This window comes from Ciconia boyciana, chromosome 1 (genome assembly GCF_034638445.1).
Source record: "Ciconia boyciana chromosome 1, ASM3463844v1, whole genome shotgun sequence".
Lineage (NCBI taxonomy): Eukaryota > Metazoa > Chordata > Aves > Ciconiiformes > Ciconiidae > Ciconia > Ciconia boyciana.
Genome location: NC_132934.1, coordinates 25,810,965 through 25,836,450, shown reverse-complemented (window position 1 = coordinate 25,836,450; position 25,486 = coordinate 25,810,965). Strand labels below are relative to the sequence as shown.

General features: G+C 36.7%; 1 protein-coding gene across 8 annotated transcripts in view; it reads right to left on the bottom strand.

Moving 5' to 3' along the window:
* The window catches only part of CADPS2 (calcium dependent secretion activator 2), a 318,768-nt gene that overhangs the window by 165,582 nt on the left and 127,700 nt on the right, over positions 1-25,486 (bottom strand). For all 8 annotated transcript variants that reach the window (XM_072870283.1, XM_072870362.1, XM_072870837.1 and 5 more), the window contains 3 exons: positions 20,391-20,471; positions 16,333-16,569; positions 12,728-12,849 (listed from right to left, as the gene is read on the bottom strand). In XM_072870283.1, the coding sequence (XP_072726384.1) occupies positions 12,728-12,849; positions 16,333-16,569; positions 20,391-20,471 (440 nt within the window). The remainder of the gene's footprint in view (positions 1-12,727; positions 12,850-16,332; positions 16,570-20,390; positions 20,472-25,486) is intronic.

The window sequence follows — 25,486 nt, the reverse complement described above, 5'->3', positions numbered from 1 at the left end:
CCCAGTCTTTTCACCATATTTACACTGCTGTCAGAGGTACATGGGCTGATACCGGCATTAGTGACACAGTCCTTTGCCAAAGTTGATTTCCTGTCACTGCAAAAGTACCCACTGCCAGCAAGGAGGTGGATGTTTATTTCAGGTGAAGATTTATCACTGTGTCACAGAACCCCCTCTAAGCAAATTTATTTTTCTACTTCATTTTGGGACACATTTCATATACTGGAAACAGCAGCAAATTTCTCTCGGGTTTTCCACTCTAATCATGGTCTCTGTTAGTCAAAAGTTTTCTTTACGAGCTCTTAAATCTCCAGTCTTACATGGGAGTGAATGTTATAAAATTTATTATTCTAAGCAAACATCTAGAAATTTTATTTTAGCACTATTTATTGCAACATTTTCTTTCTGACAAAATATCAAGTCTACAGAACTTTGCACCATCAGGACTTGATTTCCCTCAGCAATTAGGAAATCTTCTCCTTTTTGTCTTTTTGAAACCACTACCAGAGTGTATTGGTCTCCTTGGTGCCTCCTTTTGCACCCTTCCAGGTTTGATTCTTGGTTTAAATCTACTACATAAATCTACCTCAATAGATTTCTTAATTCTTCATTAGATTTCTTCATTTTCTTAATTTCTTCATTCTTCTTTGTTATTCCTTATCCATACGGGGATGTGCTACAGAGCTGGAATGAGCAGGAAGATCTACCAAAACCAGTTTGTTAGGCAGCTGACTGCTCCACAGGACTGAGAGATTTACCAGCACTTCATCTTTCCACATTTCGGAACTGGATTGGAAAATACCATGTTCAGGTCTCCGTAACATCTCCATGTCTCAACTGTTTCAAGAATCCATATCAACTTGGTTGTTTGGTTTAGAAACTGTAGAAAACTAGGTATCTATAATCCTCAGGTTAGAAATCATACTCACAGTGCAAGTCGTGAGATGAAAGGCCAGGAAACAAAAAGACAGATGAGACTCACAGCACCTCCCTGACACATCTGACTACATCGATACTTTAATCTAGTTCAAAACACCTTAAATCCAGGTCTGACAAACGTTCTGTGGTTAGTGAAGTATTGTGTGAATGTGGAATTTATGAAGTGTTGCATATGACTAACTACAACTGCATATATACAGACAGAGAGAGAGAAAATGCGAGAGAGCAAGCAGGCCGCTGTACCAGCAATGCAAGTTACCCCACAGTGATCTGACAATAAATCTTTAATTTGACAAGGAGGCTCCATTCAGCTAAACAAAAATAGAGTTAAATCCATACTTATCTGATTTTGGCTTTTTTACTGAGACTCCCAAAGAGACTATTAGTTGGTACTAATTGCTGCTAGTTCTTCTCCACTAATAACTGGACAACTATCGTAAGCATTTCCTTTTCTCTTATGGTCACAGACACACCCATCCATTTGGCAATGACTGACACGAGGACACCACACTAGAAATCATGGCCTTCATGCTAACAGTTGTCTCATACAACCCAAAGGCATGTCTATTTTCTGTCTTTTGTACACCTTACAAAATAATATGAATACTCCAGCCTCTCCCACTAATGAAAGTTTTTGCAAAAGGATGTTGAAATGTTACTGCACAACCAACAGAAGTTTATTATGCAGCATCAAGGATCTAATAGGGTAACGATTATTCCTTATATGCAACATTACAACCACTATTTTATTCAATATATATTTATGTATATATTCTCAATTACATCAGTGGGATCTGGAATTCAAGTTTGAAACCACAAGGGAAAGAGTTTGTATGTTTGTACCTCTCTATAATGCTTATAATGTGGTTTAGGTTGCAAATATTTTTATTGGGGGAAAAAAAAATCTACATTTTCTTATTTCTCTATTTGAAAACTATTCATTTATTTTGATGGAAGTACAAGGAGTATAATTTCCTCCATCAGAGCAAGCACATTAAATTGCAGCTGAAAGGCAATTTCATAAAGAAGGTTCTAAGCAAATCATAATGTCCTTTTACAGCAGAAGCACAGACAAGCCCCGTGCTCAGGCAAATGAAACCGTGAGCTTGGCCAAGTACCTTGGCCTTTCATCACTAACCTCATCTAATCTTTTCTATGTCTTGACTATGTTATTCCCTGTGTTACTGTGATTCCACTATTTTATGCAGCAATTGTGCTGAGAACTACAGATCCCTACTACAGAAACAGCGATATTTTGCATAAATTCTTTCAGGGCTCCCAGCTACTGAAGGAGCATTGTGGTAGTAATGGTTTTAACCCTGAGGTTCCCATAAAAATCTTCCTAAAACTACGAAGTACAGATATAAGAAAGATAATTTGTTCTACAGAGACAGATGACAGTAGGAAGGAGGAGTACAGAAAAAAGGGAAATTTTGGTATAAGGATGGAAAGTCATACAATTGCTTTTAAGTGTCACATTTGATTCCACCTAAGCAGGGTCTACACTACTGTCCCTTACTTTTTTTCCCTTTTTTTTTCCCTTTTTACCATTTTTCATTTATTTCCACCTATATGAGAACTTTTGACTCGGCACACTAGTGGTTTGAAATGCAGACTAACAAGCCATCTCTTCAGTGCTTCCCTTAGAGAAAAGTTGGGCGTTCAGCACATGCTGCATACACTAAGTGGCCTGGCATTCAAGTTCTGAATACATTGTTGAGTCACTATCTAGTATAGTCACTCAGAAAGAGTGAATGTTTTGGGTTTTTTTTCTGTGGATTCAGCAGCAAAATCAAAGGCAAAAGCCTTTGCTGGCTTTTGTAACAGGCTGGCTGCTACAAAACATTGGCAATCTCTTCTTGGAACTCTGCTCTGAAGAACTGAAAGCTCCGAATTGGATCCTTACTTCGGCAACAGCAAGGATACAGTGTTTTGATGGATATGCTATATTGTAAAGCCCCTTTACACAAATAGACTAATATGTAAGGGACAAAAGAATAATCTGATCATATGGTGGTTTTTTCAGGGTTTGCTTTTTTGTAAAAATAATAACTGTTTTAAACAAAGGAATTAACAGAGCTCAAAATTACTAACCATTTATCACAGAGCTAATAATGAGCTAGACACAATCACATAACTTCCTTTTAAACATAAAACATTACAAATCTCTGAAAAAAATTACTTGTAAAAAAAAGACAAAATTGTGGATAGTTTTTCTTTAAAATAAAAAAGTGTCTAATACAAACCAGAGAGGAAAACCAGAAGAGGGGTTCAATGCATAATAAGCAACTAAGTAAAAACACTCATTTAGGCTTTCTACACTGAAAATGAGAAAAGTGCACTCTAACACTATGGAATGCTATTATGACAAGTATTGTCACCACAAACATAAAACAGTACAAATAAATAATTACTTAGTCTTGCTTTCCCATCTCACTTTCAATACAGGCAACCAAGACAAGTCAGGGTGAAGATTTTCAAGGGTATGTAACAAGACTGACATACTGCCAGGCGCTGGGAACCATTGCTACATATTGTGTGAAGAATTAATGAGAAACATTAACTCCTGTTTCCCTCCAAGTTTCAAATCCAGCTAGGGGCTGGCAATGGACACAAAGGCAAGACATGGTCATTTATAGTCTCAAAATTTTTATATGCATATTTACTTCACTTTTGCCTTGAAAAAGATAATTATGAATCCATCACAACATTATTAAAAGTTGAAATCCTTATTTCATGTTATTTATTATTTGTGTGACACTTTAAACCTTCAAAATGTTGTACAAATGTTGATAAACTGACAGTACTTTGATGAAGCAGATAGATGTTGTCATCTCAGTCTAAAGATGTGGGAAAACAAATGACAAAATAGCCTGACCTATCTGAGCCTGCACAGTCTATCAGGGAAGACCCAGGAATCAAATCAGAAAATGTCAGTATTCCATCTGGCATCACACCACTTCTCTTTTATTCTGAAACCCTTTTTACTCCTCTTTCTGACTCCTACTGTTCTTATCAGCTGATCCACAATATTCTGCCTTTGTTTCTGCTGTCCTCCTACTCTCAATCTGCTGGTATTGCTTTCAAGTAGGCACATTAACCTGTAGACTCATACCTTATATGCTACGTAGTTATTAAGAAATTTCAAGATCTATAAATTTTGTTCTTCATCTGTTCAGTGGACTATTCTGTAGTCTAAAAGTACTGGACCTCTTGACACCTCTGAGGATCAATGCACGTACTAACACAGCGACAGCAAAGAAGAGTCTGCCCGTGATGGGGTGAAAAAGTTTTCTGAGTGTCATGAGCATCTGAGAAGTAAAAAGTATTCTTAGCCTGAACAGGACTCAAAAGCAAAAACTTCTTCCTTTTAAACCCTTTCTCCCAACCTTTCTTTTCACCCAAAACAACAAACCAAAACTAAATAAAACCATAAAATTTGTTCCAATTCCAATGCTGTATCTAGTCAAATGTTTAGCAATTATTTCTAATGTACCTGTATTATATTGCTTACAACAAATATAAGCAAATTTTTGAAAGGTCTCTTCAAACCAAGATACAAGAACGGTGTATTTTGAATATGTAAAATGGGACATTCTGATCATATCAAAATTTAAGAGAAATCCAAAGGAATTGTTTTCACATCAACTATTGCCCACAAACAATAATTCAATTTTCCAAAGATGAGGCAGGTGCAGACCACTTTGAATGACAAGTTTCAAATTCACTCTACCAGAGTATTTCAGAAGGAGACTGGAGGTAATATTTGAGGTAATCCTTCCCAACCCCATATTTTTTGACAGACCACCATCCCCCTACATGATACTTTACAGGCTGCCTTTGCCTTCACTTTGACCCAGCCAGAGACCATGTAGCTATATGAGTACGAGGCTTGACTTGATCCAAAACATTTTTCTTCTAAGCAGGATTTAATTGGCTTTGGCTCAACACCACACTATTCATAGCCAAATACCTTCCAGTTTGAAGCTGGATCACACATGTATAGATGCTTTAGTGCAATGTTAGTGAGCTTAACGTACGTCTGCAAAATATCAGTCACATTTGCTGTGGATCAGGTGGGAATGAGAATGGAAACAGATATATTATGTACATTAGTCAGCGTGTAAATAGTCTTTCTCCAAGCCCTGATTGTTATAGTGAAAGGGTAACAGTGGGACATGCACCTTCAAGCCCCAAGGCTTCCAAAATGCACTATGAACTAAAATTGGTATCAGTCTTGCAAGACACATGCAATGTCATTATACATTTTAAAAGACGACAGTCACCCAAAACAGCTATTCTTTCCAGCAGTGACACTAGATGAGGAGAGTTAATATCCTGACTCTGAACAGAGACCCTCTTAATCATAAAGCCCTCATCCCACCGGCTTTCTGCCTGGGGTCTCAGAGCTGCAGCAGAAGGCAGTGCACTAAAGCCGCAGGCTTCAGAAGTGCAAACATCACACCAGGGCAGAAATCCTGGTTGCTTTCAGTCAATTATTAGCGTGCTGAGCACACAGGAGCAAGGAGAACAACCAGGATTTAGCCAGAACAATCAAAAAGATTAAGGTGAAGAAAATTAAAAAAAGATATGCCCTGGTGGCAGAAGGATTATGTTTATTGCTAACTATCCAAATACAGTAGAGATTTCAACCAACTTTAATTATCTCCTTCCTCCTCTCATCCCAATTTCTTCCATGCCACACTTGTCTTGATCTGACAAGTGAATATTCCCTTCTATCAGTGGTGGTTTTCACAAGTCCCTTAGGAAGATAGACTTATGAGAGAATATTTTGGGAGTTAATCATAGAATCACCATAAAATTTAGGCTGGAGGGAACTTCTGGAGGTCATCTAGTTCAAACCCTGCTCAGAGCAAGGCCAGTTAAAATCAGGTTGCTCAGGTTATTATCCAGTCGAGTTTCAAATTTCTTTTAATATTAAGAGCCTGTATGTAATTCATATTTCTCTGCAATAAGAGAGGTGAAAAATCTCTTAGACAATATAAAATAGTAATCAATGACAGAACATAGCATAGAAACTTACTTATTTTAGAAATCCCATATCTTTTTCTTGTGCATATCATATTGCTCTTTATATGTGAGCTGATTAGGTATTATTTCCTTTCTTTAAAGAAGCAAGCAATTGATCAGGCATCAAGAATAACTGAATAAAATTTTCGTGAAAATTTTCAGCTGAATCCATACTCCTTTTGTGAAACTCTTCCATCATTAATCCAGAAAACAGACTGGGATAAATGTGTATTTTTTTTCTTCTCTGTCTTTTCCTTTGCAGAACCAAGAAAACATCAGATAATTTCCCACTGGCAATTTCTTTTTTCCTCTTCACAGCTGGATACTAGACCGACATATATGGTATTTGCTCATAGCATCTAATTTTTTGAAAGGTAATTTCTTCCACCCTATTCTGTGAATTGCTCCAATCATGACAATCCAAAAAAAGAAAGACTTACTGACGTATGACAAGATCAAAGCCATAATGGAATTTATCCTTTAAAGACACAAAGATGAATCTTAGAGCAAGTTATAATAATCATTACGCTACTCAATCAAACCTAGTTTATGAAAGCAGACACACTTTGTTTCCTGTCATGATCCTTACCCCACTGGCTTCCCTAAAATTCCAAAATACTTATTAAAGGATCACACTCACCTTCACCAAGTTTTCAACATTGTCCACATCAACATAATTATCTCTCTCAGGCTTTAGCCTTTGAAATGATCTTACTAATGATATGCACCTCTAACATACAACCTCACTTTTGTAAATGTTGCATAAAATGTATTTATGTTTCAAAGAAAATAAGTCTGGATGCCAAAAGTGGGCTGAACAATTCTACTTTGTTATCCTCTGTAAGATCAACGCTGGATTTCACTGCACTGATCTGTAAGTAAAAATTTCCAGAGGTAGTAGTCAGAAGAACAGGCAAAATCCATCAAGTAAAAGACTGTTCAAGAAGCTAAATCCTGAAGAGGATTTGTCCTCAGAAGATATAATAGGAAGTATATGAACAACAAGCTAAGCATCGTTAGATCAGGTACTATGAAACTGCGGTTTCATTATCCCTCTGTAAAAATCCCATGTGCCAATATACTCATTTCAACAAAAAACCACACAGACAAACAACAGAAAAAAACCCTACACCCTAAGGAGAGTTGGTCAGCTTCCCAGCACTAGACCAGTTTGATTACTGCTAATCAATCTGCAATCAATCAATCTTATCAGTAATCAATCTGCAGATTACTGCAGATCAGCAAACACTCGCGTTTCTGTCCCTCGTTTCTTCCTATGTTTGGTCTCTAGTTTTATACTCAAGACTCGAACCAATACGAGGCAGGGACAACTTTTTCATTCTACTTTTTCTCCTGTGCAAGAGCAATAACATGGATTCCTACACATGTAAACAATATAAGAAATGATTACTGAAAACTAACAGTATAATTGAAGTATTACTGACCAAAATTAGTCTCATTTATGCAGATGTATCAGACACAGAGCAGGAGCAGATGATTAAAAAAAAAAAAAAAAGAGTAGGTGTGCCTTCTCTTTCCTTAGATATTATACATCCGTGACGTGCCACCACAAGTTAGATGACAGTTGTAGGTATGATAATCTTTGTTTCTCTTTATAAAAAAAAATAAATTAGAAAGTTGCAGGGACTATTATGAAGAAATAAAACTAGCCAATGCTTGGAACATGATTGTCACAGGTTATAAATGTTGTCTATCCTTTTTCCCTTCAGAAATGTGATGTTAGGCCATATCCTCAAAACATTCTATTTAAAAAGTATTATTTTTTTCATAAGCAACCATGTCATTTAAGAAAGTTCTAAATTTTAGAAATTAAACCTTTTTTTCTTTATTTTTTAAACTGTTCTATAGAATTTTTGCTAAGTAATCTTTAATTATGTATCCACAACTACTCATACTTCAAATACTTTATGAAATTAACAATGGTAGACTATTGCATAAAAATAATGTGAGCAGCATTTACTTTATTTGTGCAGTCTTGACCAAGGTTCCCTTCCTCCTCTGGTCAGATATTTAATGATGCATTCGTCACATACTTCAAATACATAATAGCCCTTTTTATAAGGTTATGCAATCACTGGCAGCAAAATATGATCATCTTATTTGTCTTGTTTACATGAAGAATATCCTGGCTCCATTAAAATTTTCTTATCATGCAAGATATGATCTTTTTCTATTGCATAAATATGTGACAACAGAATGTTACTTGTAGTGATAAAAGACAACATATTCCCATCTTTTATCTTTAGGCATGATTATACATACCCAAAAGATGACACTTTCAAGAAACCACATTATTTAATATTCAGAATGACTAAAAATCAATGATAAGAAAACGTGTGGACACCAGACTCCACAAGACTGAAAACTAAGCCACATCAGTAGCATTTGAAAAATGAAATTAGCACTGGATTTTGCAAGATGACCCCCTGTGGCATCAGAGCAACAAAGTTATGCAAAGCTTCATACAACTGAAGGGGTCCTCTGAAGGCTCTGCTTACTGATCTCTGGCAGAAAAGGTCACAGGCTACGTTTGAGGGATTTTCAGCAGGGCTAAAAGGCAGGAAACAGTTGGAAGGAATGAAGAAATATTTCACAGGCAGTAATAAAAATTTTATAGGGTTTGCATGTGAAGCAAGCTGTATAACTGATCTGTTTGTAAAACTGTCCAAGACTTACGCTCAGTCAAACTATATTGTTCTATAGCATTTGCATTTTAGAATGACCATTAGCTACTCAGTAACATACATAGAAACAGTGCTTTATTTAGCTTGTTAAAGAAGGAAACGAAGCACTTCAATATAAACTCACAAAGCTGTTATTCAAAGAGAGAGAAAGCAGACAGGGGTTAAAATTAGTAAGAAACGAGAAAATATTTCTTAGTGATAAACTGTCAGGATAAAACTGTGCTCTCCTCTCTGGGACCCTAATTAGGTCTTTCCCCTTTAAGAAAGAACATTGTTTCTAATTTCCTTATTACTCTTATGGACGCATTCAGGGATTCAGAGGAATACTTAAATACATATTCATAAAAATAATTGAGAAAATATTCAGCATTTTGGAATAGTGGATAAGTCCTGAGTTAAGTCTCCACTTGACTCACGCTTCCATTAATCTGCACTCTAAGGTCACACTGGCTTGCACTCCAGTTTGAAGCATTCATCTGAGTATCTCGTTTTCTCCTTTTCACTGTCAAAGCTTTCGAAACTTCTGACTGAGTAGCAGCATTGCACTGCCTACACTGATGTTTCGCAGATGAAAAAAATAGGCATAAATAATTCTTTATACTGCTTCTTTTCACAAATGTAGCTACCAGTTCAAAACGATAAACCAACTACAGAAAATGTGTGTGACAACCACATGATTTGGAGCTCTTGCCAGCAGTCTCCCACAGCAGGCTGGTGGTAATCATTCACTTTTCATCACTGTCTCATTCTACGCTTAGTATGAGAGCTTTGCTACCCTTTTCTAGCTGCACGTCCTATATAAAATCTGAAGTTATGTTCTCATTTATCTGGGATTTGTCAGTGCAAATATGTTACTGCTAGTGATTTGACGAATTGAGCTGAACTTCAGTTCTCGATTCTTTTTTTTTTTTTTTTTTTGCAATGAGTTTTGTGTTTTCTCCTCCAGCCTCACTGATTATTTTCTTTCATATCAGAATGACGGTACTGAAAATTATCCCAGTAAGGAGCCAGCTCCAGCAGCAGGCAAAGTAGGCAGTAGCCTAGGGCAGCCGACAGCTTGTTTTTTCTGTATCAGAGAAGAGATGGACTGACTGTGCTTGCCCAGCTGGTGACTGGCCTCTACTTACATGACTTTGCCCATTGCTGCCAAAGGACCGAGGGGAAAAGGAGGCATCCCTCTTCCCAGTAGTAGTACCATTACTAACATCAACAGGAGCAGCAAGTCACTTCTGTTTCCACCTCTTCTCACATCTCCTCTTTGCAGGAGAACATCCAACCCTTCACCCAGTGAGTGGCCCTCCCCATCACCCTTGCAGGTCCCTATCCGACAAACAGTGATGAGTGCTGGAAGAAGCAGGGGGGCAAGAGGAGGCGGGTGACTGCATGGGGCAAGGGACGTGTTGGTCATAAAAGTAAGAAAGATCTTAGAAGGAGTGGGCACAGGCTGAGATAGAAGAGAGAAAAGAGACACACCTTAAGACTTCTGAAACTTGGGGACTCCTCCCTGCCTATAGCAGTATTTTCTAGGCTCTCTTCCACCAGCACAATTTTCTGGTTAAACTCTGCCAATTCCTCTTAGTTCCCTCTGCCATCAACCAAAAAAAAAGCAATATTGCTAGTGTCAAGAAAACCTGATTTGGTTCTAACAGAAAAATTAAACTGTGGAATAAAGGATCTCCCATTCCATAGGCAGCTTCCTCCATCTTCTTTACTGTTTGCCCATAATTTTCTAATTTCATGCTTGTCTAATTTAATATCCTCCTCCGTTGCCTCAAACTACTTCTCTATATATGCTCACAAACTGCATGTCTCTATATGCTCATAATCATACTGTATGCCAATGTCTCATAATTACTCTTGCCAGAAATGCAAAACTGTACGACTCAGAAGAGCAGAAGAACTAGATAGATTTTAGAGCACTATCAGCCGTGCCCCTTCAAGTGACACCGTTTTGCAGGACAGCAGGTCAACAGTACCAGTAACTCCCATTCCTGCCCTTCCACGACAATGGTTCAGGGCATCTCTCAATCATCCACTTCCTAAAGATGCATAATTTTTTCCATACAAATCCATATGAATTTGGTTCACACATCACCACTTATATGGAATAGCTTATAACCTGTCTTTCTCCCATGTGCAATCAACTCATACCTATTGAGCCTGAAATCCACTAAATCAGTTTATAAGCTCAAAGCAGGTCCTAACATTACCCCTTTTCCTAGAAACACTCCAGTTGTTCTCCTATTGACTCCACCTATTCTGGAACTTACTTTTCACAAAGTTTCTACTTTGACAGGTAGGAAAGTCAACTAATCTGTTATTAACTTTTACTGGATGTATTGATACACAATGTATACCTGCTGATTGGTTTTACAATCTTTACCTTAACCTGCAGCCCTCAGTATGTAATAAAGTAAACCATGAACTGACCATGAACCATCCCTACCATGTTTTGTCCACCATATCTGGAAACAGCTGGAGAGAAACAAAACCCTTACATCTACAAACTGTTTTCTGGAAGGAGAATGACTGTGTCCAAGATTCAAGAATTTGTGTATTCTAGCTGATTTAGGGAGATTTGAAGACCCATACCAATGACATCAGGGGTTAATCGAGCATTTAAAACAGAAGCTAACAAGTTCAAGGGTGAAGAAAAAGAAAGACACACCATTAGAAGAAAGGGGAACCTTGACTGTGACAGTAGGCAAAGGCTGGAGACACTTGTTGCAGGGAACAGTATGACAGCAACTCCGAGTTTGAAAAGAAAGCACAGCTTGGAGATGTGCCCTCCACGAGAAAGACTTGCAACTCTCATGGGACCCCAAGCCACCAAAGAACGCCCCAACAGGTCCACAAATGAGCAGGGGATGTTGCATACCCACTTATGACCTTGCTTCAATGTGTATATCTGTGTGTCTTTCACACTATCGTTGCTTTTAGAAGTTCCTGATGTACTACATGCAAATGGTAAGACTGACCATTCCTATGCCCTGGAGAAGGAACACAGACAGGGACTGTGACAAGTGAATTTTACATCTTGTCCCACATACTTAGAGCTCTGCAAAGCTGTCTAAATACATTACTGGAGTAGGCTGCTAGCTACTTACTTGCCAATGAAATTTGCTGCAACTAGGAGAAAGTCTACCAAATTAGATCTCCTCCTCCTCCCAATCCCAGAAGAGGCAGATAAAACTCTGTGCTTATAATTTCGCCTAACAGAAGTCCATATTTGTGGTCTGAATGGAATAGAAACTACCATCCCAACTCTGTTGAAGATGTTTTCTCAGATGCTGTAACAACTGCAATTTTTAAATCATCTTTCACAAGGCACACTATGGTGCCAGTAAAACCCCAACACGCTGTCTGGAAAGTTATCTACAAAAGATTTCAAATGACATTTTAACAGAGAGAAAAGTGTCTGAAGTCAGTGTGTAAGGTCAAACAAATCAACCAAAACCCACACTTAATTTTCTTCCTCTCTGCCACTCTGACTGGTTCAACTACAGATGGCATGATGTTATCCCCCTCCAAGTCAGTTTGCTCACTGCCTCCCTCAAAAATTAATTGAAAGAAGTGGATCCTATAATTTAAAATTAAATAGTCTCAGCAGGTGAGTAAGCTTTGTCAAGATTGATTACTGAGTATTGATTTTCTACCAATTGTACAAGTTACACTCCACAAGGCCAACTGCACATTAACCTGCACATTAACCATAAAATCACCTCGGGCTAACATCTATCAAGAGGTTTGTATTTTCAGAGGATGCAGGTAAGAACACAATGCTGCAGCCTCTAGCTCTTTTCCTCGCACACAAATTCGATGGTATTTATTTGGACAGCATTCACACTTTGTACTCACTTCACCATAAATAACTATTATTTGTATTTTCATTTTTCAGAAAGAATTTAAGATAACTACCCAGGAAAAAAATTCATATAACCTAGCACTAACTTAATTGTAAAACCTGTAAAGATACTCATAACTTTAAAGTTAGGTTCTCCCATGATATGAAGGACAGAGATGCTGGATGCAGTGACAGCAGAGCGGCTTACTGTGGCCTGGAAGCTTCTGCTTGGTCCGTCTGAAGCTTCTCGCCCCCTTCCACTTCCATGGTGCAGTAGACAATTCGATTGGGAGCGACTGACTTTAAACCTTGTACCTCCATTATAACAATCTGAGGAAAAGAAAGCAAATAGTTTATCCTTCAGAAAACATTACCTAGCACAGCTGTTGCAGTACTAAGCTCCACGCAGGTAAAAAAAAAACAAAAGAAAAAAAATCCCCAGACTCCACTCACTCAAATCTTCACAGACAGAGAAGAGTTTTAATTTTGCCTTCTTTTTCCACTTCAACAATATATAGTAGGAATTGAAATTTTTGCTCTGTTTCTACTTGGACAACGACCAAAACCTCACTCCAATCATAATTTAAATGCTAGTAGTTGAATTTGAGACTAATGTCTAAATATCATTCTAAATCTTAATACATGAGAAAATGTATCTTTTAAACAGCCATCTAAATAAGTATTTATAGAACGAATAGGTTACTAAGTCAGACTGTAACCAAGACAAGTAAGTACACTGATCACATCTTGAAAGGTTAATCGTGGTGCTGTGACACTGGAGGTTGCAGCCCTTGAATCTCAGAAGCCATTTGGTGTTGTGCTGAGCACGAGGCAGGTCAGAGCATCGCTCTCTGCTGCTGAGATTTTTTTCCCCCACTACCTACCCCTTTTCCTTCTCCCAGCTCAGTACGTGCAGTCAGGTTCAGCATGCATGTGGGGATGGGGGGGAAGAGAAAGGGAAAAAAGCCACCTCTACCAGCTGCACCCTGAGAAATCTCCTGACCAGGGAAATTCTGAGCTTGGCAGATCCCACAGTTTTTCAGCTCCTCTAACTACTCAGTTACAGCTCAGAAGAGTCAAATGCAGTCCTACTTCAAATGTTCTCTGCCTTTTATAAGCCTTACGGTTTGTCACAGTGTGAAATTATTGGAATTTTTACACTTCAGATGTTTCTAATTCAGAGAAGATTTGAGAAGAAAGTCAGGTTTCCCTGCTTGCTTTGGAAAAGCTGCTTTCCTTTCCAGCCCCATTTGGGCCTATGAGAAGAAACTGGATAAAACATAGTCCATCTAATCAGCAGAGAAGCTGTCCTCAACTGAACTATACAGGAAAACCAATATTTGTTTGATTGTTTTAAAGGTGACAAAAGTAATGACTACTTTTGGTCTCATTAGAAGCAATTGGTTTCTTAGGTCAGCAAGCAACTACTAAAATATTTTGCTATTAAACTGTTTGCATATTTGCCAATTTGTTTCAAATCAAGTATGTTAAGCCAGACTTCAGCGCTAGCTGTAAAATCCTTTGTGTTTTAAAACTCCCAGAACCTCACTAGTAGTTACATGTCTTGTAAAATTGCTAGTTTGGTAATATTACAGGGAGGTGACAGTCATTGATCATTTAGAACATTTTTACATTACTCATAAATTATCAACACTGCCTATTACACTTTATAAATAATAACAGCAATTCAGGGAGAATGAATCACCTCTCTCTTCCATCTTTTGTAGTCCAGGAATTCAAGTAGTTATCAAAGTGATCAATGATCACTGAGAGACTGCACTAGAGATCCTTCTAGGTAACACTGCCTATACGGTCTTTCCACATGCCAAATGTATGTCCTTGTTGAATGCAGACTTCGTGTTTATTAATTTTTATGTTGATACTTCTTTTCCTTGAGTTTCCAATTTAATTGCACAGTACATTTGTCTTTTGTAGTAATTCTGGATTCCAGCAATGGAAAAAAGTTGCATTTCATTAGGAAGGAAGCTGTCACTAGCTGATTTACTAGCTCATTAGCTGATAAACAGCTTCCCAAATATTGCTTGTCTATTTCTGAAACTGTCCAACAGCTGAAGAACATAAGTGATTAAGTCTTCTCCTACTACTTTGACATTTTATTTATTTATTTTACAAATTTCTGCAAACAGGCTATTTGAGGAAACACCCAACTTGCCAAAACAGTCACTGCTGCTTGTAGTGATGCACAGGGGTGTCTCTTACCTTAGCCAGCGAGGTCCATTCCCACCAGAACATTATAAATGTTACTAACATCTTTTGCTGTTCTGTCTTAATAACAACATGCATGAACCCCAGCCACTTCCCCCCCCCCCCAAATTTTCATCGCGTTCTTATACTCTGTCCTAATGTTTAGACATGTTATAGATTTCCTGTTCATTCCTGTGCTGGTGCAGCAGCCCTCAGTGGGGATTTTGCTGGTTATCCTACAATTTAGTTAAGTCACACCACAAAAGACATGACATGGATATGTTTACGTGTTATTCAAGAAATGTGAAGTTGTGCACATATTCCAAAAATTTTCCAAAAATAAAGTGTTCTGTCTCCAAGGAAATGCAATCAGCTTTTCTTATTTGCCCATTTGCATAGAAAAAGAGCAGATCTTCCATGTTTCAGTCTAAATGAACATCAGTTCAGCTGTTTCCTTTTGCCCTTATATCCTCTGAGATTCAGCTTCCCAAGAGTAAGATATGCACATACTTGTCCAGCAAGAAACTCAACTTATGTGGCTAATACCATGTTTAAAATGAAAATTTGCCCTACTAAAAACTGCTGCATGTGGAGTAACACTTTAATTCTTTGTCTTGCACAGGATGAACTGTAGATTACTAACCTTGCAGAACATCTGAGTGTTTTCTTTATCAGTGATGGGGGGTGGGAAGAAAGCTAAATTCATCAGACCTAATAGTCTACATTTCTGGTATGAGAGCGGAAGGGCTGTAAACAAAGCAAAACTGTACCAAATTTACCAGAAATTATATCTCCTGTCATTTTTCATTTCATGATTGTTTCAATCTTTTACTGTGCTTTTCCCCCAAATATCACATCAGTTTTAGTACATAATATTTCTCTATAGAGGCACAGAGAAAGCTTTTCTTCTTCTTACATCCCTTGCCAAGCAAACTTTCTTGAAGAGAGAAAACATTACTGACAAACTTTTTCAGGTACTTTTTAGGTGCTTCAGAACTACTCTTTACTATTGCTATTTATGGATCATTCCTGGCTTAGTATTCCACTTGAGGCAGACACAGCACACGTGATGGAGACACACAGGATTCAGCACAGCAGTTATAAAACTACTTTATCATTTCATATACTTCAGTACTAAGGCCTGCACTCCAGTTTTATGTGCTTGATGAACTAATATTTTTAGGCATATAGAATGATGGAGATTACTCCTCTTTGAAAGCTGATGTTGGGCTTCTACATTATTAGCTAGTAATATCAAAATTGCATGCAGTGGGATAAGTAATTTCTCTGTTCATGATAACAACAGGTTTCCATTATTACGTTCAAAAGTATACTTAGGTATTTAATGTATACTGGAATTCATTTAAAGTTACATTTGTGTGGGAGATCAAACGCCAATGCAACCCAAATGCAACCACTGCTGCAAGAAGATGATGCATCATAGAGCTGTACTCTGACTCCTAATTATCAAAGCGACAGAGAATAATTTACTTCTTTAACATAACATTTTAAAATTACCAAGGAAGGACTAATAACAAAAAAGTATCAAGACACAGATATTCTAGTAATTTAATCTGTCAACAAGTTTTCTGTGGAATATGTAATTACCTCTAATGTGAAGGAGAGGACCACATCAGACTTCGAGAGCTGAACCTCATTTTCATCTCCTATGTCCAAGAACGCAGAATTCTGTGATCGCTTTAACTTCTGCAGTTTAAATTCCGGCCCACCTTTAGACACTGGAAGACTTTCCAAATTTGCCATCAGCAGATTCACCGAAGACCTCAACTCTTCTATGTACATGTTCTCCATTTCTCTTGTTACAAATTTTGGGAATTTTCTTTCCTTGGAAGATATATTTTAAAAGTTAGGGAAGAAAAAAAATCATCCCACATTATATGTCATGTTAATTTACTGATTTGCTCTCAGTTAAGAGATATTTAATAAAAATAGAAATCTTAATTCTAGTGTCTATCTATTTTTATATCTTCAAAACAGTAATGGGAAGGCTAATCCCATAAATATAGTTAAGTTTGACAAGTAGAAATGTAATTTGAATTGAGAATTCCATCATATTCCTCAAACAAAATATCTCTTTGAACATGTCAAAAAAAATAAAGTAAGGGGCATTTGTAAAAATGGAATCTCTTGCACCCCCCAAATCATTTAACCATAAACCCAGGTTGAATATGTACACATTAGATATTTCTAATACATGTGTTTTAAGCGTATGAATTGACAATATACCTTTAATATTACCTTCAAATATTTTAGGAATTAATAAAATGAACTGTCCACTCATAATTTTGTAACTTCATCCACTTCCCATGCTACCAAAAATAAGTCAATCAATCACATCTGTGGTTCTAACATAAAGCTGTTAAACTAAAACCATGACACAAAATTACCCTCATTGTTTATTTCTATTTTTAATAATAGATCATTCATTTTGAAAGTAATGCTGAATTATTACACATGGGATAATTTTAAACATAAGTGTTAGAGAGAACATAAAAGTCACTTTTTTCCACTGTAGGAGTTAGATAATAGTGTTTAAATATTGTGTGTATAACAAAGAGGGAACAAATAAACATATATAATGCATATATGAACATGTACAGAGGCAATTTTATGCACAGTTTCTCCCCTGATATTGAATATAGGGCAGCTTGGGAGAATATGTCACTCAAGATTAAACAAAAATGTAAATTATTCTAAAATATGTGTTTTACATATAAATGAGAAACAAACACTGCTTCCCACGTATTGTCTGCAAAGGTAGGCACCTTGCTCCTAAACCAGCCAATTTTTATCGTTACCTGTTATAAGAAGTATCATAAATGTTTTACATTAAAACCTTTACAGTTGATTTTGTTTCAATAACGAAGACCAAGCAAGTTGACTATGACCCAAAACACCTGCAGCAAGTCCAGGTCTGGCTCATTACAGCATTACAGAGCCAGTATATTACAGATTGAAAAAGAAAAAAAAGTTATTTATAGTTAGAAACTAAAAACACAGGGTAAGGTTCAGGGTACTCTAGCCAAAGAAAAGCCCACTTTAGAGTGTTTTTCAAACTGTACCTTATCCTGTGCGGATCACTCAAATAATAATATGCCAACACAGAAGACAGAAAAGACAGACTGTTATTATGCTGGTAAAAGATCTGTCCTCTTATTAAGGTGCTTTTTCCACCTCAATGTAAAAATCGAGGAAACTTTTTACAATGCCTTTTGCTGTATATTTTTTATGACTATAATCTTCCATGATTTAAGACAGCACTATCAGAATATATGGAGGCCTTTATTTCTGTAAAACCTAAATGTTTGTAGCCACTTCTCTCCCTCACAAAACAAGGGTGAGGATCCTCCATAAAGACTCTGAGGTCTACAGATTTCACCCCTCCCACCCACCCCTCCCTCTTATTTGCTTTTTTAAGACAGTGAATTTGTAACAAAATTGCTATAGAACATAATATTTAAAATAATTTAGAGACACAACAAGAATAGTGGGTTTTTTCCACTATTTTTAGTGCATATGCACAGGAATGTAATTACGTTGATATGAAAAGCCCAGATCATCTGAAGAACACATCCCCCTGCACAACACTGGAATTTTAGGAACTCTGATTGCAATATATTGGAATACATCCTGAAACAAAGACCCTGGGGACAGATGCAAGACACTGATCAGGCTGATGTACACACAAGCTTTTAGGCCTGGGTTCTGAGAGTGATAAAATGGATTTTCAGGATGCATTTCTCAAGGAGAAAAGACACTGGGTAGTCTCTTCATAGGATCACATAGAAGTTTATCTTAGAAAAGCATAGCAACAGTTACAATAGGTAGAAAATCCCATTAGGTCATACACACTGATTTCAACTACTTTAAATTTAGTCATATGAACAACAGATGGGCAAACAGATGCACAAATTCCCCATTGATTTTATTCTGTCATAGATGAACATATTTCCAAGGTTCTTGCCTCCATGAGATAGGCTAAATTATCTTTTCTGCTGAAATAAACTTCTCATTTATAATTAACAACTTGTAAAATCAGTAAGTAATGTATTATAGGAACCAGGAATGAGACCTCAACAACAAAAAAGCTATATGCAGAGATTCCTCTTGAGCTGTGCTGATCTTTTGAGACTGCAGTTTAATAATTCTCTTACAGGCAGGTAATCACTGAAAACCCTTTTCTTTACCAACAAAGATGCTAGAATACATAATCCAGTATCAAAACACTTTTTACCTTGTTTTTGAGCTCTGAGAATAAAGTTCATATTTTGCAGCATTTGATTGCTTAGGCTTAAATAATCTTAATAATTCTCACAGCTGCTAGAATTAGGACTAGCTCTCAAAGTCCCCCACAAAAAATTCCACATTTTAAGTAGTTTAAAAGAGATGTATGAAAACTCCGATTTCTGACTTGGATGTACCATGTAGGGCATGGAGTTCCTTATTCTGTGCAAAACTGTGCAGCTGACACTGCGGCAATCACGAGAATTTTCAAGTAATGGTTCAGGTAACAAATGGATAAATAAATTTTTCTTTAAAAAATCTACAGATGCCCAGTGTATGCACAATAGAGACAGAATGAACAAGATTTATGTGGTTTAAATAGTGCTCATAATTTTCACTTGCTTTAAAATGAATTTGAAACTTTTATGGACAGCATTTTGCTTTTTAGGAAGATTACACCTCCAAGTTGTTACTTATGAACTTCATGGACCTAAATTATAATTTCTTCCTTTTAAAGAAACAAGCAAATCTTAACTGCTTTACAATTAATATCATATTAATAGAATATACTTTTTTTCTGCACACACACAGTATAATATACATATTTCCAATATTTTGTAACTTTTGGAGAGAAAGGCAAGAAGGCAACAGAGCAAACATAGGATTATTGGACAACTTTGATTATAAGCCCAGGCTTCACAGAACATTGAAGAGACTTGAGATTGCCTTTCTGTGAAAAAGGAGTCTTTCTCCAAAATTTAATAAGATATGGCCAGGGACAACACCAATCCCACCTGTGATATTTAATGCAGAGGGGCATAATCCTGTCCACTGAAATAAAATACAAGCTATAGGAGAGAAGAATAGGCTTGGCATTCTAAAATTTACAAAAAGAATTTATAATTTACCCAATCACCACTAATTTGACCTATAAGACTCACTCATAGTTTGTTACTTGCAATACTAATATAACCATTATGAACTTAGACTTAATCTATAAATGTAAACTATATTATATAAACTTAAAAAGTATATCACATATAACCTGTAGTAAGACATAAACATAATGGTAATACCCTAAGCACAGCATAATGCACTTCTGTATGTGAAAGATGACTTATTGTAGTTCCAAAATACATAATCCCAAATGTGCAAATAATATACCCTTTGTTTCACCACTGGACTTGCCAATGAAGGAAAGGTAGGATCACACAGCATATGACTTTCCAAAAACAAGTTTTGCTTTCTCCCTACCCCTGTTGACACAGATACTCCAGAGCAGAAAGAAATGCATCTGCCAGACTGTTTTCAGATGGTCTTCTGCTTAATTTTCAAATCAGAAACTGGAAACACACGCTATGTATCATCCCACTCAATCTCATATGAAGATATGTTTCTGGTACATGAAAGCAACCACTTACCCTTGCCATTTGTTCTGCCAATTGTAGTCGTCCATCTAGTTCACGTCTGATCTGGGCTGCTTGCTCATCTCCATTATCCAACTTGGACAGAGAACAAAAATAAAGTTAACTGTAAGAAACACACACTATATTTTAACTTTATAGCAAGCAATGTAGTTAAAAACAAAACAGAAATGAATTGCATCCTTTTCATCTTAAAATCAGTGAAACACTAAGCAAATACATGACTGTCAGTCTTACCAAGAGGAAAGAAATGTAATGGCCATCAGTTACCCATGGCAGTCGGGGTCTCTGAAGGGTAGACAGCATTCCCTTGAGTTTTTAATACTCAGGCTAAACAGAAGAAGCATTATTTCCGTATGAAAATAGCTGAAAACATTTCTCCATGAAGCAGAAAACTGGACTGACAGACTGGCTTAGAAAATGTTTACAAGGAAATCTGCTCTTTGGTGCCATGAGTTCCTGTATAGGAATATATAGGTATAGGGAAAGAAAACTGTGTGGCTATGCCTTTTAAGTATGGTATTATTTCAGTCACATAGCTCTTTTCCTCAAATATTGGCCAACTGCTCACATCAAGGCATATCCAATTTTTGAGTCTCCAATATTTTCATACCTAGGGAATAGTCATGACTAAACGTCTGACTTCAATCAGGGAGGTAAAGGGGAAGGACACATCTCTTCACCTCAACAGAACAGCTGGGTCCCAACAGAAAAGTCTCCCCAACTCATTTTTCACCTGTTTACTTGTTAAGGGTGGTGGTGGGGAATGTAGGCAAAGTGAGGCTTCACCTCAATGCACTGACCTGCACGGCTGGTTAAGAGGAAGAAGCATGATGCATCTGGAAAAGATCAGGTACAACTTGCCTTCTTACCCGAATAAATGCCAAACAAGGACAGAGTCCCAGTGGAGGGCTCGCTCTGTCCCTAGGGCTAACCACAGCCACGATGACACATGCTGATACGACCGTAGTGCATTTAGTATGTCGCTAAGGTTTAAGGATATGTGAATTGCTCTTCACTGAATAAAACTTAAATCGATTAGGGATGTAAACTGGCAAAAATTGGTTCTCTAATTAAATGACATCTTCAGCTAAAGAATGCACAATCAGTTTGGTAAATGACTGATTACATTAAACTAAGCTTTTTAAGTAAGACCACTATTCAGTGCATCAGGCCAAATACATAACACCATCTCTTTTGCAACGCTCCTCAGCTAAATCCAGTAGATCTTATTGAACCAAGCCACTCTTAAAAATTAGGCATTTTTTCTTTCAAAATCCATTTTAAAAAAAGGAATAATTAAAAATACACTATCCAGCGCTTACAGGTCAATTACAGCATTACGTATAACGCAAATCTGACCACATTTAGCAACAGGATGAAAAGTTTTCCACTGCTAGTATGGAAGCGATGACAGAACATGCAATCTGTCACCTGTGCAATCTGGCGTCTCGCAAGATCCTTGTAGGAACTGATCCGGACTACCAGAAAGCAAGAGAACAAAACCTGATGGCATCCCTAGAAGAGGCTCAAATTTAAACTAGAGAGTAGAAGATGGATCATGTTCCAGACTGGAAGGGTCCTCCCACTAAGTGTGTCTGTAAATCTGCTCCTAGTTTGGCTGTGAGCATAAATGGCAGGAGCATTCTCAGTGAAAGCAAATATTTTAGGTTTTCAGAATACAATTACAGTATTTCAAATAAATTCTCAAATTTGTATTCTTCCATTTCTTAACAGAGCAAGAGACTGCTTATTGAACTTGTCACCAAGAATATTTCTAACTTCTATTTTCTTTTGTATTATAACCACATAATTTTTGCAATTATTTTTGTTTAATCAGTATGAAAGTCGGTCTAATATGAAAAACAATTTTTTTTTCCTTTTGGGCTAAGAGAAGGTCAACATTATTTTAATAATATATCCCATGACAGGCAATTGCTTGGAAAAATATCTGCTTGAAGGTAATTTTGATGACTGAATTTTGATTTCTGCAAAAAGGAGGGTGTGGGAGAGCAGAACAAATCTAAAACTTTTTCCTCTGTCAAGGCATAACTTAAATGACTGCCTCTATTATTACTCATTTGAAGAGGCAAAAGCTTTTGTTTAAAGACTGATATTTAGTTATTTTTCCATTTTAAAAACACATGAAATGATCATTTAAGTTAATGAAGGTATAACCTGGTTTTGTAAATCTTAACATTTTTTCCTTAACTATGCATTGCTTCCCATTACCTTTTTGTACTTGAGTACTTAAAAATGTGCTGATTTCCCTACTTACTTATTTTTAAACTTCCGTTTTCTTCCTGAAATACTTATACATTTTAATGGTTTTGTTAATGTATGTATGTAATGATGTTTTGTAAGGTATGGAAAGAAGCTGAAGAGGTGAAACACTGAAGAACGCTGCTTTACTTATAGAAAAGAGCCAAGGTAAGAATGACTGGTAGGTCATTCACAGCTGTCCTAATAAAAAGTAAAGTTGTTGATATTAGCATTTTTGCAGTATGCAAAATGAAGTGACAATAAGAAAACCAGTAACTTTGATATCAAGTTCCATGCAAGGTCATTCTACTTGTTTTTCATGCGTTTTGTTGAATTTAGAATAAAAACAACTTTGCAAGCAAAGCAGTCAGCGATTATGAATGTGTAATCAATCACACTTTATATATCTACTGAATCTGAAGTGACAACAACAGTAAGACTGAGTAGATTCTGAAACTGCAGGTGGCATTTGGAATTTGAGAGTTGTGTCCACTTTTTTACGTAGGAAAGACACTTGATACAATCCACCGTATGGGTGGGAAGCAGTGACAAGGGTTAACATTAAGTGTACCCTTTTCCTTAATTCCTTATTCATGGATCACACCCGTACCCAAGACATCTGTGGAATACAACAATTATGACAACCATTGCAGTAATTTTCAAACTGTTAAATAAAAACCGGAAAAGCACATGACATTATGCACAGAAATGAATATAAATGTAACATTGCAGAAGAACAACTCAGATTCTTCTCAGTATTGCAACAGAAATTTGGTTAAAAAAATCAATAATTGGTAATCAAAATCAAAAATTCAAGCAAAGGGGTTTTTTTTTTTTTTTTTAAAAAGAATAATTGGCATTTACATTGCATCACATAATGCTTCCCACCTTTAAATATGAAGGCATGTTTTTTAAAAAAAGTATAACCTTAGAGATTATTTTAAAAGAGCATACATATAAATTCTATTTAATAAAAACATTTCAGCTTTCTGCAATGGTAGTAATTATACACCATAGCTATTTACTGACTGCACCAACACTAGAGATGTTCCTCATGTTGCTTAAACCTCACATAACCAATTAGACAGTATTTTAGCAGCAGGGGACCTCACTACAGAAGACTCTACAGACACGACAGACCTCTTTTCAATATAGAATACACCAGAAGTCCTGACCAAACAAACCAATGTTTCCCCTAAATGCCATATATCTGGCCCCCAAACTTGTAAAACCTAGGCAAAGACACTGAATCCCCTTTTGAGGGCAAGTTAATTCATTAGGAAAATTCCCAACTGAGGAAGAGTATGAATAAGACAGCTGTGTCACTTGCGCCCTTTCTTTTTGCAAAGATAATTATATGGATTTTAAAAGCTTCTTCAGAAAAATCAGTAGTTATGAATGACTACGCTTGGGTGAATAAGAAACTACTTTTTATTCAAAGAAAAAGTGGTAGCTCATCATCTTTTTTTTCCCAATGGTGTTATATAAAAACAGCTTTCTAAAATAAACCTGCCACCGTTAGACATAAAGCTATTCATTCAAAAATGTTTTTATTCATTAACGCTTGAAGTTGCCTTTATTTTTTCTCACTCTGAAAAGGGCAATCATTTTTATTACAAATGTCTTTATTAGTAGAGATGGAGTGGGAACGTCCACAATATGCAAGTTGCCCAACAGTTCTTATTAGAGGATGTTTTCAGTTGCTTATATAAGTGTCGACTTCTAAAAGACAGGCTGAAGTTTTCTACTCGAAATTTCTGCTTTAACGATTTCAACCAAAACATTCCATTGCTTCTGAAGAGGCCAGGGAAGACAATACACTGCTTTATCCATAATAAGAAAAATGGTGACCATCTTGTCAAAGAGCTCTAGCACCATCTTGCTTTGAAGTAAGGATCTCAAATTTAGCAGGGCTGCATCTGTGAAAATCAGCTCAGCTCTCGTGAAGTTACGAACCTTTGAAAAATGAAGTTTGCAGCAGTCAGGCTGCAAACAGCCACTACCAGAGGCTAAATCAGATTCAGCGTTCAGACTCATCTTCAGGTTGTGCTGCTCTCTGTCTTGAATATGCATGGAGTCTATGCTCCTCAGACTATTTGCTCATTTAAGAAAGACTGTAAGCTTATCGGAGTTAAAAATCACTATTTGGATCAACAGCATGATACCTTGCTTGACAAAGTGTTAATTTGTGTGCCTAACAGCACAGAACACAAATATATCTGAATGAATTAATGGTTACATATTTTAAAAAGTTGGAAAAGACTGCATACTTTTTGATTCCTATGTAAATAACAACTTTAAAAAAAATATTATTTAAAAGGCTGTAAAATATTTGTGTATTTTGGTGTGAAAGAAAAATGGTACACTGGTAAAAAATCTGGTTAATGTGCAAGAGCAACTTAAAGTAAAAAATGTACTAATGCTACCAAGAGGTACTGCGCTAAAGCCCATGGCACTCATTAGCATTCCTCTACATACGGAGTAAGTCAGATATCCTTTGCCCAAGAAACAAGACCAGTTTCAGTATGGATGAGTACTGACCTGCTGCAACTTATTGTTCTTTACATTCACAAGTGCTCAAACTAACTGATAGTTCCTCCAAGTGACTATTTTATTAATGATCAGTTAGCTTCCCTGCAGCTTTGTAATTCACAGTAACATCAATGTGAAATTACATTTATGTGCTGGGTTTGGCTAGGACAGAGTTAATTTTCTTCACAGTAGCTAGTATGAGGCTATGTTTTGGATATGTGCTGGAAACAGTGTTGATAATATAGGGATGTTTTAGTTATTGCTGAGCAGTGCTTACACAGGGTCAAGGCCTTTTCTGC